General features: G+C 59.1%; 3 protein-coding genes across 3 annotated transcripts in view; all 3 read right to left on the reverse strand.

The window, feature by feature from the left end:
- Positions 1-11: 11 nt before the first annotated feature.
- PUNSTDRAFT_122289 (ATP-dependent protease La) lies at positions 12-3,552 on the reverse strand. The gene is made up of 7 exons (XM_007387038.1): positions 2,733-3,552; positions 2,518-2,653; positions 2,156-2,354; positions 1,637-2,072; positions 1,369-1,583; positions 740-1,309; positions 12-679 (listed from the first exon to the last, which is right to left on the reverse strand). The coding sequence occupies exons 1-7, from the start codon at positions 3,526-3,528 to the stop codon at positions 176-178; spliced, it is 2,856 nt and encodes a 951-aa protein (XP_007387100.1). The 5' UTR covers positions 3,529-3,552; the 3' UTR covers positions 12-175.
- A 3,776-nt stretch (positions 3,553-7,328) lies between these two features.
- PUNSTDRAFT_35648 (WD40 repeat-like protein) lies at positions 7,329-11,410 on the reverse strand (the record flags this gene model as incomplete). Its single annotated transcript, XM_007387039.1, has 6 exons — positions 7,329-7,992; positions 8,314-9,332; positions 9,400-10,059; positions 10,093-10,949; positions 11,000-11,155; positions 11,215-11,410. Coding segments are annotated over 6 exons (3,552 nt in total), but the record flags the coding sequence as incomplete, so codon positions are not given.
- A 157-nt stretch (positions 11,411-11,567) lies between these two features.
- PUNSTDRAFT_54748 (uncharacterized protein) overlaps positions 11,568-12,114 on the reverse strand; it is a gene marked incomplete at its 3' end in the record, with an annotated part of 1,787 nt that continues 1,240 nt past the window's right edge. Inside the window, exon 6 of the mRNA XM_007387040.1 lies at positions 11,568-11,763. The remainder of the gene's footprint in view (positions 11,764-12,114) is intronic.

A 12,114-nucleotide genomic window follows, 5' to 3' on the forward strand; every position in this document is an offset into this window, starting at 1 on the left:
TACCGCGAATCGAGATCCAACAAGACTGTTTATTTCCGATGTCCCTATCCCACAGACCGTACCTCCGCCATTAACAAATGATACACTGTACAGCTATTCCACTTGGTATCCAGCCCCGGCCCACTTCCGACCGGGACTCAGCAAAGCACCGTCCGTTCCGATTCAAGATATCCTCCTACAGCCGACTCTCGAGCATCACATGCTGCGTCTGCGTCCTCCACCTCAACTGGGGCCCGAACGCCGCCTCGAGCGCCTCCTCCACGCTCCTCACGAACACGAACGCCACCTCCTTCCTCACCTCGGGCGCGACCTCGTGCTCGACCTCCCGCCGGTTCGCCCACGGCACGATCACCTTCGTCACCTGCGCCCGGTGCGCGCCGAGCACCTTCTCCTTCACGCCCCCCACGGGCGCGACGCGGCCCCGGAGCGTGATCTCGCCCGTCATCGCGATCGACGTCGGGACGCAGAGGCCGGTGAGGAGCGAGACGAGCGCGCAGACCATGGCGACGCCCGCGCTCGGGCCGTCCTTGCGCTGCGCGCCCGCGGGCAGGTGCATGTGCACGTCCACGGCGTCCATCCCCTGCTTGAGCGGGTCCTGGCCGCGCGCCTTGGTGACGTACAGGTCGTACGCGTGCGCCTTGACCCAGGACAGCGCGAGTTCCGCCGACTCCTTGATCACCTGCGCATACATAGAAGAACGTCAAGCGGTGCACGAAACAAACCGAGGGGTCAAACGCACCTCGCCAAGCGACCCGGTAAGCTTCAGCCTCCCGCTCCCGGGCACAAGCCCCGTCTCGACCGGCATAATCCCGCCCTCCCCAAGGCCGGTCACCACGAGCCCATACACGAGCCCAGGCCGTTCCTCCCTCTCCCTCTCCTCCACGTTCCCAAAGCTCGGGCCCAATATCGTCTCGAGCTCCCACTCGCCCACCTTCGGCTCAAACCGTTTGCCGCCCTTCTCCGCCGCCCCCGCATCGCGCGTCTCGGCCCACTGCACGGCCTTATACCGCACCACGGCGCCGACCGCGCGCTCGAGGCTGCGCACGCCCGCCTCGCGCGTCCACCCGTCGACGACGCGCCCGACGCACGCGTCGTCGACCACGCACCGCGTCTCGTCCATCCCGTTCGCGGCGAGCTGCTTGGGGAGTATGAACCGGCGCGCGATCGCGAGCTTCTCGGCGTGGGTGTAGCCCGCGAGCCGGACGACCTCGCACCGGTCGAGCAGCGCGGGGTGGATCGTCTCGAGCGTGTTGGACGTGCACACGAACAACACGCGCGAGAGGTCGAGCGGGACGTTGATGTAGTGGTCCTAATTCAACGCGCGACGCGTCAGCCCCGTTTCGCATCAGGAGTAAGAGGCCGACGTACGACGAAGGCGTGGTTCTGCTCGGGGTCCAGAACTTCGAGCAACGCCGCGCTCGGGTCACCGTGCACGCTGCTCTGTCCGACCTTATCGATCTCGTCGAGCAGCATGACCATATCCGAGCGACCCGCCCTCCTGATAGCCTGCACGATCCGTCCAGGGCCGCTGGCAACATACGTCCTCCTATGTCCACGAATCTCCGCCTCGTCGCGAACTCCACCTGCAGCACGACGTCAATTGAGTGTAAAGCATCGCGAAGTGAAAAGCGCGTACCAAGCGACACCCTCGCGAACGGCCTGCCCAGCGCGCGCGCGATCGACGCCCCGAGCGACGTCTTCCCCACACCCGGCGGACCCGTAAGCAACAATATCGGGCCCTTAACGCCTCCCTGCGCCCTCTTCGGCGCCTCCTTCGACACCGACGACACCTCGCCGCCCACCAAGTGGACGCCCTCCTTCACCTCCTCGATCCTCCCCTGATCGCTGCCCACCTGCGCCCGCGCGCTTTCTTCCCTCTCCGCCGCGGCGCGAAGCCGGACGACGGCGAGGTACTCGATGAGCCGGCGCTTGACCTTGTCCAGGCCGTAATGATCCCGATCGAGCTGCGCGCGCGCTTTCTGCAGGAAGGCCGGGTCTCCCAAGATCTCGTCGTTCTCTTTCGCGCGGTCGCCCTGGGTCGTCGGCCACGGAAGCGCCACGAGCCATTCGAGCTGCACGGCTCATCGTAAGCGTCGCGTTTCCTCCGCGAGAACGAGAAGACGCATGTGGTATATATGCGCGGAGAGGCACTCACGTAGCTCCTCACGACCCCGGCCTCGACGCTGCTAGGCTGCATCCTCCGCATCCGCTTCCACTCCCTAGCGGCCGTCTTCCGCTCCTCGGATCCCGGCACGAGCGCCTCGATCCTCGCCCGGAGCGCCGAGAGCTCGTCCGCGTCCGCGCCCTCGTCCGTATCGAGGTCGCTCGCGGGCGGCGGCGCCGGACCCTGCGCGCTATCGCCGACGGGCCCGTTCAGAAGGAGCTCGCCGGTGGGTTTCCCCCCCCCCCCCACTCTCCGCATCCCACTGCGCGAATCTTGGAGCTGATCGTGCTCACGTTTTCCAGCGTTGAACTCGTCATCGCCTCATGGCGGCCATCTGCTGCCGGAGGTAAAACTCTTTCTGCTGCCGCCCGAGGCTCTCCGCGACGTCGCTCGCGACCTTGGAGCTCACTTCGAGGATGCTCGTGCGCTTGACGCATAGCGCCGTCGCGCGCTGCAGCCGCGCCGCGAGCGTCGGCGTGCACAAGTACTCTGTCGATCAAAAAAAAAAAACAGAATACGACGAGTCGTGTGAGATGTCGGGTTGTAGATCGGCGATGATGACACGAACCGAGCTTGTCTTCGTATTCCTGGGCGATGGCGGCGACGAGCACGTCCGCCGCCCACGCGACGCTCCCCTTCTCCCTCGTCGCGTCCGTCCTCGCGTCGTCCACCACGCGCCGGATCCGCTCCCACACCTCCTTCCCGGGCCGCTCGCCCTCCGCCGCGAGCCGGTCCAACAGCCTATGCGTCGCGATCTTGAAGCCCTCCACGAGCGCCTCGTCCACGCCCTCCTGCTCCCCCGCCGAGAAAGAAGCGAGGTACTCGACGTCGCGGTTCGCGAGCGAGGCGGCGGGGTTGGCCTCGCAGTTCTTCGGGAGCGCGCGCTCGCTCGCGTCCGGCGAAGCGAGCCGGATGCGCGCGAGGCCGTGCAAGGTGAGCGAGTACCCGCCCACGTGCGGGGCCGCCGAGTGGGCCGCGGTCGAGCCGCCGCTGCCGCCGCCGAGCAGGCGGAGGGATTGCGGCGAGGCGCGCGCGAGGCGGACGACGCGCGCGGCGACGCCGTACTCGCACAGCGTCGGCGGCGCGGTCTTGTTGTCGTCGGCGCCGGCCCCCTTGGTGTAGGGCACGAGGGCGTTGGTGGATGGGTGTCCCTTGTATTGGGTGTCCCGCGGGGGGTGGGGCAGGAGCGGGACGGCGCCGAGGATGGGCTGGGCGAGGTCCGGGTCGCGGGCGTGGAGGAGGTGGAGGAGGGCTTCGCCGACGGGCGCGGAGAGGAAGAGCGTCGTGCGGGCGGTGGGCAGGAGCAGGAGCGGGTGCGGGAGGGGCAGGATCGGGAGGGTCGAGGGTAAGGGTGCAGACTCCATGGCGCATGTGTGTTTCCGGTCCTGTTCTGCGATGAGGTGGTCGGGTTATGTGGTCTCTGGGTGGTGGTCGATGTCTTGGGGTGATTTCAAAGCGGTGGCGACGGTATAAAGTAGAGACGTGTAGTATGCTCTTGTTGTTGTCGCTGTCGTCGTCGTTGGCGGCCGTGTGCAGGATACTCGACGGACCCGGGCTCGGGACGGATGCGCCGGGTGCGACTGAGACAGAAGCCCGACGCAGACCTGATAGCGCTGCAACAACGCTGTGCACAAATAATTCAGGCGGAGGCGCTCAATCAAGTCGCCGGAGCTGCTGCTCGCTGGTGCTGACGTCGACGAGGACGAGAGGAGGGAAGGAGGAGGAAGAGGGAAGCAGGCAAGAGACCGGGTCGGGGCTCGCAGCGCGGGGAAGGGAGGGCGGGGTCCAAACAGGACGCCGGGGCTATATAACGTCTGCTGCCCGGCCAATTTTCTCTCCCTTCACACGCGCACATCCCAAAAAGCGCGGGGCCGTCTCTCCCTTTGTCCGCCTCTGAGCGCACGAATGATGGCCGGCCGATGCGTTCCTCACGACCGAGGCGCGCGCCTTCACGGATCTCTGTGCAACCTCCGTGACTCGAACATAAAAGAAACTACTTCGAGAAAACTGAACATCTCTATCCGCGTAAGCGCAGGCCAACACCAAATATCGTTCGCCGTACGCGGAGGTGAGCATGGGAGGCCGCGTCCTCGCGCCCGGCCGAGCTGGCCAATCGCGATCCGGGAGCCCAGGGGGGGGCAGTGAAACGCGAGCGGTGTCGATTTCCGCGGAGGAGGGACTTGCCCCCCGTCCCTGCCCAATTGTTTCTCGGCTGCACGCGATCGAGAGAGCTGCGTGCCGCTCGTGTCTCCCTCTTCATCGCCTCCCAAGCCCGCGCTCCCCATTCCGGTCCAGATCGCCGTCGACATATGTATAATCTCAGCCAAGACGGGACCGCCAGCGCTCGCTATGTCTGTCTAGCTTTGTAACATCATCGCAACGCGGGCGCGCTTTGAAGCTTCAAGTCTGGCTTTGTTTACCCCATCCACCCGTGTATTCTCCGCCCAAGTCCCGCAACGAAACTCTCGTACCTCTCCGCGTTTCCATTCCCGTCTACATATATCACATGCGCCGTCCACCACCCCGGGCTTCTCCTGCCCAACGCGGCAAGCTGATCGAGAGCTCCCATTGTCCCCCCCGGCTCGTGCGAATCGCGGTCAAGCCCTGCAACGTCGACGAAAAAGGCGGGCCGTCCCAGGGTCGGCTGGCTCCGAAAATGAATCATCGGTTTCGGCTCACTCCCGCAATACTTATTAAAGAAAGTCGACGACTGTCTACTTGTTGCGCGATGGTCTCTCCGGCTCGTTGGTATGACCCAGTACATAAACGTACCAAAGTCCCTTTCGATGCGCACGCACCCGTACCTAGATTCCTCGACGCGATCAAGACCCATCCTCGAAGCCCGCTGTGACCGGCACCTGAACTTAAGTTATGTACATACCTTCGATTGCCGAACGCGATCCCTTTACGTCCCCTCCGATCCACATCTTCCGTCCGCGATGCTCAACCGAAGATATCTCTCTCTCGCTTCCTTCCCCGCCAAACTGCTCATCCCAGCGGCGCATCATTCTGATTTTTTTTTTCTGCTAGCATATACCATACCACCCGCGTGCCTTTCCCTCTAAAGCTCTCGCCGAACCCGTACTCTCGCTGAATTGGGCCCCTAGAACACCGTCGAGGGCCGATGGGGACAAAGAAAGACAAGAAAAAAGAAAAAGAAAAAAGCAAAGGGCAGCCGCCGTCTTCGCCACCTCGCTCGGTGCCAGTCACCCAATAATCACCCTCTTTTTCTCGGGCTCTCGGGCTCTGAAAGCCTGCGCCTGCGGCAACCGGAAGGACCGTTCTGGGTCTACGTCGTGCCAGCCGGCGATGCGTGTATGGTGCAAAACAAAAAAAAGGAGCTGGCTGACCGAGACGTGCTGCGCTCTCGAGAAACACTCGAGAAACACTCGACCTGAGGCGACGACAAACGTATCGTGCTCACGATCGTATGGTCGTCGAAGCGTCTCACGATGAGCAGGCCCGAGTTGCTCCTGGAACCTGGTAGCGTCCGGTGCGTACAGTATTGCGGCCGAGTCCTTCGAAGAGGCGCTTACGCTGGAGAGTCGAATTGTAAGAGGGAGTCCACTTAATGAGTGGGGGGACGGGGGGGGTCGTCATATTGCGAGAAATCCCTCTTCGCATGTGTACGAATCTCAAGCCGTCTCCCACTTTGTCTCTGAGCGCTTGGATGATGTACTCCGGATCCGAACCTCGCGACCTCGGCTCGCCTTCACGGATCTCTGCGCACCCCTCCTCAAATATATATATAATACTTCTGGCAGCGAGGTAGCTCGCTGCTATCCTCGTCATCTACAAAGATGCATATGGGGCTATCTCTCTGACGCATCTCTCTCGGTTTGACTTGCGCACTCCATTTGATGTCGACGTCGACTAAGTGTTCTGGATAACGCCCGTTCTACGCGCGCGGACGCGAATGCTCAGTGCTGAAAGCCCCGTTCTTTTGACGTGTCCGACGTCGCACAGGTAACGATTGCTTGTCTTGGCACAAACCTCCACGACCACTCGTCGCCTACATAAGTACAAGGCTTCAATTGCTCCAGATGGCTGAGCTCATAGACACGCATGGTGCCGCTCGACGATCTAAAAAGCACACAAAGGTGCGTCAGCGTCACTATTTGGCGACGATCGCTTCGCTCAATCGGATGAAATAGCGAAATAGTTCCCGACTGTGCTCGTCGCTCCTTTGAACTATTTCAACCACGCCTCCTCTCCAAGCTCGGACTCAACCGCGCTCACCGGGGTTTCGTGAACACGCCGAGAGCCCGTAGCACGAACAATCGCGACCGCAGCCCCCGCTGCCTCACTCAACTAGAACCCGGTCGTTCCCTCCATCGCTGTTCGCCGTACGCATACCACCGACAGCCCAAGTTCGGACTGCTGGAGCAACGCCTGGTACCTTGAAAGCTCGAAGCCCAACATCGAGAGGGGCCGCTTGCACTCCCTGCGTCGTGTTCGCTACCATCCCTGTCTGGCTATCAAAATACAGCGGTAAAAATGCACTTAGCATGTATCCTGAATGCCAACGCAAATACATCATATGCGTGTCGTGCGTTCCATCTCACAGCGATCCGAACAATCATCGCCGCAGCCATCGGCATTCTCAGTGCTCTCCATCAGGTTCGCCCCCGTCCGTCCTGGGCACGTAGCACTCTACCCACCTCTCGCCGTGCACGAAGCGGCTCAAATCCAACATCGTCGTCTCCTCCGGGGCCAAGAAGAGTCTGGACGCAGGTTGCCAGAGATTCCAACGATTATGCTGTGGAACCCAGAGTAATCGCTCGTCGTTGGGACCTAAAATCCATCCCTCATTGCCCGATTTCCATGAAGCTAGTCCGAATGAAGCTTTCATGCGCGCGTGGCTCCATCCTTGCTCGTCGTTCGTGAAGAACGTATCAGCGTCACGGAGTCGATGTTCGGGAGCGGATGAGAAACAGATGGAGATTTGAGACGGAGAATCAGGGGACGTCGTGCCCTCGTCTGTAGTTGCACCATGAGTGGATGACTTGGCATAACAAAAGAGAACGTCACCTGTAGAGCCTGAACTCGTCAACTCCGAAGATGATGGTGCATCGGTTCCGGTATCGCCGTAGAACATCGGCTCTTCGGCTGCTGTTTGGTCCTGCATGAGTGGCTGGGCAGGCTTGCGGATAAGCTCTCGGATGTCCCAAGACCGGACAGAGCCATCCCACGAGCCGGAAACGATGCAACTCATCTTAGACGACCATTTGACCGACATGACCGCGTGCGAATGTCCTCGTAAAACGGCGACCAATGACCCCGAGGTCGTCCCTACGCCCCAAATTCGTACCGTGCCATCTTCAGATCCTGAGATCACATATTCATCGTTAGAACAAAATGCCACGGAGTACACGCCGCCGTTATGGCCAACCAAAGGCTCTCCGATGGGATCCCCGGACTCTGTGTCCCACAGCCGGACCGTGACGTCATCCGATCCGGACACGATCCGACTCCCATCTGAGGAGTATGCGACGGAATTGATCTCATCGGTATGACCGCGAAGAGGCTCTCCAACAGGTTGTCTAGTCTCCACATCCCAGATTCGGAGGGTCTCATCCATTGATCCGGAGACAAATCTGTTGCCGTCGATGGGCGCGAGGGATATAACACCAGTGTCGTGTCCGCTAAAAGATTCACCGAGCGCTTTACCAGTCTCCACGTCCCACACACAGATAGTGCCACCCGAAGACCCTGAGATCACTTGCTGGCCGCTGGGTGTGAAGATAATAGAGGAGACGCCGCGTATACGCGGGCCTTTCCACGGCTCTCCGACGACGGTTCCTCTTTCTACATCCCGTAGTCGGATGCTACCATCGGAATAGCCCGAGATTATCCGACTGCCATCTGGGGAAAATGCGACACACCAAGGTGCGGTATCACTCTGCAGCTCGTCCCCGCCGAAACGTTTCCCAATGGCCGCTTGTGTTGCAATATCATAACACCGATGCCAGCCATAGTGGTCAGCCGCGACGACTTGGCTGCCATCGGAGGTCACATCGATGGACATAACAGGAGTTGGAGTGCCAGAAGCCTTGGTCGTTGCCATCTCCGCCGTGTGCCACACTCGTACTTGTTCGTCGGTTGATCCAGAGGCTATGCGGGACCCATCCGGGGAATACGCCACAGACAGAACTTGTACACTCTGGCAATGAACCGGCTCTCCGAGTGCGGCTCCGTTCTTCGCGTCCCACAGTCGAATCGTGTCGTCGGATGATCCGGAAACGATGTACTTTCCGTCGGGGGAGAAACTTGCAGATGTCACAGCACCGGTGTGACCCACGAGCGGGCCCACTATGGTCTGCCCGGATTCTGCATCCCAGACTCGAATTGTGCCATCCGAGGATCCCGACACAACGTGCTTGCTGTCAGGTGAAAAGGCGACACAGGCGACGGTATTACCGTGACCCGAGAGAGGTCCTGCCACGACTTTTTGTGATTGCGCATCCCATATGCGTATTGTACGATCCCGAGAGCCAGAGACCAGGCGCGTTCCATCTGGTGAAAATCCTACAGACATTACAACGTCTGAGTGGCCTTCCATGGGTTCTCCGAGCATTTCCCCCGTGCTCGTATCCCATAAGCGAATAGTCTTATCGGCGGAACCTGAGACTGCGCGTGGATCATCAGCCCGAGGCGAGAATGCGACAGAAGTGACTTCGCCGGTATGGCCGTGGAACGGTCCTCCAATCGCCTTGCCATCTGCTGTATCCCACATTCGGATGGTCTTGTCGGCGGAGACTGGGATGATGTGCCTCCCATCCGAAGAGAATGCTACCGAACGAACGGGACCTGTATGGCCCTCGAATGGCTTCCCGACAGCCTGCCCTGACTCAGCGTCCCACATGCGAACAGTACAGTCGTTAGAGCCCGAAACTATCCACTTCCCATCATGTGAAAACTGGACAGAGTTGACGAAGTCCTGGTGACCTTGCATCGTGCATCGTAACGCCGGCCAATGAGCCAGTCGACCTTGCGAGACCCTCGCGCTCTTGGGGAAGGGCTCCATGTAATTTTGAGATACGAGCGAAGTCTCCGGAGTGAAGGGAAGAGCAGAGAGATAGATGTGGGGTGCCGAGATTGAGATCACGTCCCAGTATAAGCTGAGGAATCTATCGAGATCCTCGACCAAGCGAAGAACATCGCTCGCCTCATCGTTTCCCTAAAAAATACCGCCTCGTTAACACGCGAATGTCGCTCGGTATAGGAATGCTCACCGTCAAGGCTCTCTTCAACGTCAGCAGCGCGGACGAACCGGACTGTAATGAGTTCAACAGGCTCAGCGACTCTAACCAGAATAACGCCCGAGTCTTAAGAAATCCTTCGATCTGGGTGAGCAATTTGGGAGATAGAGCAGCCTCGGGTCCAGGGACGATATGTTGCGCCCAATAACGGACTGCGTAGATGAGACCAGACGTCATGTCGTTCAGGATACGCTGATCAAGATCATCGTACTCGTCGTTGAGGTCGTATGAAGACTCAAGATGGCATATGTTAAAGCGAAGCGATGTCCGCATGATTCGTAGCGTCGAGCGGGCTAGCAGGTCATCCGCGCTGCTGAGATCCACGTAGTAAGGGCCGCTTCGAGCTTTATCAGTCAAAAAATCACGAAAGGAGCTGTGTAGTGGACGAATCGGATCGCCTGGGTTGGAAACGCCATATAACAAAGATCCCATGATATTCAAGATGTTGGTGGTACAGCCTCGTGGATCTTTCTCCTCTTGTAGCTCCTCCAATGCGTCCAGGGGTAACGGTACCTTGGCTGAGAGGACACGTCCCAACACGCGTTTGAAACGATCCAATGGTCCATCCCCGAACAGCCGACCTAGGACTAATTTGTAGAGAATATCCAGATGGCTGTAACGAACACCGGATTCCTGATCCTGCGACGAGGATCCAGAAGACAGGACGGCCAAGAAACGTTCGTGCCAGTCGTACCCCTTGTACTTGTCTTCCCCTCGGATGAATCCGCACGCTGTGAACGCCCACTGAAAAGACTTCTCGGCGGCCTGGACAATTTGCGGCACCATCGTATCTCGCTGCCACCGCGAGTCCTTTCCTATCTGAGACCACTCGGAAAGCCTTTTGTCAACGAGCAGAGAGATATCATCATCGGCGGTATCGTACTGATCCTCGGCGATATCCTGACGAACTACGCAGTCCAGTACTGCTAGACTCTCTCGTATGTCCTGCTCGGGTCGCGAGGTAACTAGAATTCGGAAGTTTCGGGGGAGCTCCGCTAGCCGAGAAATATATTTCAGCAATTCCGAACGTTCGCCGCCGCTCTCATCCAAAGCGTCGAGGATGATCACGATGGGCCCTACAACGCGGTCTGCTATGGCTTTTGCAGGACCTAGAAGGATGTTTTCGAACTGGAGCTGTAGTGAATGCGTGGAACGGAGGTCACTGTCGTTTTTGACCGCCTCGCATAGCGCCTTCCTCCATTCTGAATCGAGATCGGCCAACCCGATGGCAAGCGTTGGGAACAGCTGTTCCAGCTTGCATCCGGAGGCACTGAAACAGAACATGCGCCCGAGCCGCCCGTCCTCCTTACATAGCTGTGCGACGGCATGAGCAATGGCGGATTTTCCAGTGCCTGCGGGACCGTACAACCAGAAGAGAGGTTGCGGGTTCGCTTCGTCAGGGGAGTAAATCCAAGCCATGATGAGATCGATAAGCGGCAGACGGGTCCCGGGTAGACATCCCTTTTCGGGTTGAAAGCCCGAGCCTGAAGCAACGGGGAGATCTCTCAAGATCAATTCCTGGTCTGCGCCACGTCAGCCGACGCATGCAAACAAGTTCGAGAAAGTGGCTGACCCAAACGTCCTACGCTCTCCAGAACTCTCAGAACGACAATGTTCGTGTCCACCGTCGTATGACCGTTGAAATATTCTACGAGTTGTTTCAGACGGTTTTGGTAGCTCTCGATGTCGTCCGCAATATTTCGGCCAAGTCCTTTGAAGAATCGCTTCGCTAGCAAATTGTGGCGAGCGATCAGCACGATTCGGTCCTGCGGCGGGTTATTGACTCACCAAATCCGTCCGTGTGAGCGTACTTGGAGATGAAGTGCGCGCATTCTCTGATCTGTCTCGCGATCGACTGCGCGGCTTTCTGGCGATGACCACTTTGCCGGAGAGGCTCGGCTTCCTGCATCAACTCCAGGGACTCGTTCATCGTCTCCACGAGACCACGCATCGCCGCGTCCGTCTGGATTTGTTTTATGATAGTCTATTGCGGAGTGAGACAACGCGGCAGATATTCCCAACAGGAAGTATTTGCCTTCGGGACGGCGGCTATGACGCTGAACGCGAGGTTCGCGTATGGATGGATCTATTCGTCCGGAGTTAGTACAGTTGAAAATGATGTGCAAGGTATGACTTACCTGGGAGAGGCCGTTCGATATTTCCACAAAAATCTGCAATTTCTGAAGCAGGGGTGTCCAGCTGTCAAGTGTATCGTTGGCAGGCCCTGCTGCTCCTTCAAGAGTCTCGATGGCATTCGATAGAGTTTCAGCAGCCTGCCACGCGGGGCCCATGGCTTCGGCGTCCTCTGTGGCGTACCCCGCTTCTTGAGCTACTGCACTTGATGAAGGATGTACTTTGAGCACGCACTCGGTCGATCATCCCTAGATGGACACTCACCCATCTTTTCCGAACAAGTCGCGGTCGTTTTCTACGTGCGTGACAGGTGAGTTCAGAAAATCTTGGTCATCTGCAAACATACCTGGAGAGGTTGGCTTTGAATCGTTTGGCTCGGCGATCGTAGTAGGCGCCGGAGGCACGGGAGGCAGCGAGTTCGACCGGGCAAGGGCGAAGGAAATCAACGCATTGGACCGTTGAGCGCGACGATCGTCCATCTGCAGGGGCCGGGATGCGACATCTGCACTATCGTCAACCGGTGGCCTTAGGGGGAAGATTGTCGTACTGACGGGT

This window comes from Punctularia strigosozonata (genome assembly GCF_000264995.1).
Source record: "Punctularia strigosozonata HHB-11173 SS5 unplaced genomic scaffold PUNSTscaffold_12, whole genome shotgun sequence".
In the NCBI taxonomy this organism is placed as follows: domain Eukaryota; kingdom Fungi; phylum Basidiomycota; class Agaricomycetes; order Corticiales; family Punctulariaceae; genus Punctularia; species Punctularia strigosozonata.

Bases quoted from the DNA above. Each gene is read 5' to 3' on its own strand.
- PUNSTDRAFT_122289 (XM_007387038.1), bottom strand. From the start codon at position 3,528: ATGGAGTCTGCACCCTTACCCTCGACCCTCCCGATCCTGCCCCTCCCG. The intron at 2,073-2,155 runs GTGAGTGCCTCT...TGAGCCGTGCAG, and splicing joins CCGGGGTCGTGAGGAGCTAC to CTCGAATGGCTCGTGGCGCT. The intron at 1,584-1,636 runs GTACGCGCTTTT...GTCGTGCTGCAG, and splicing joins GTTCGCGAGGGTGTCGCTTG to GTGGAGTTCGCGACGAGGCG.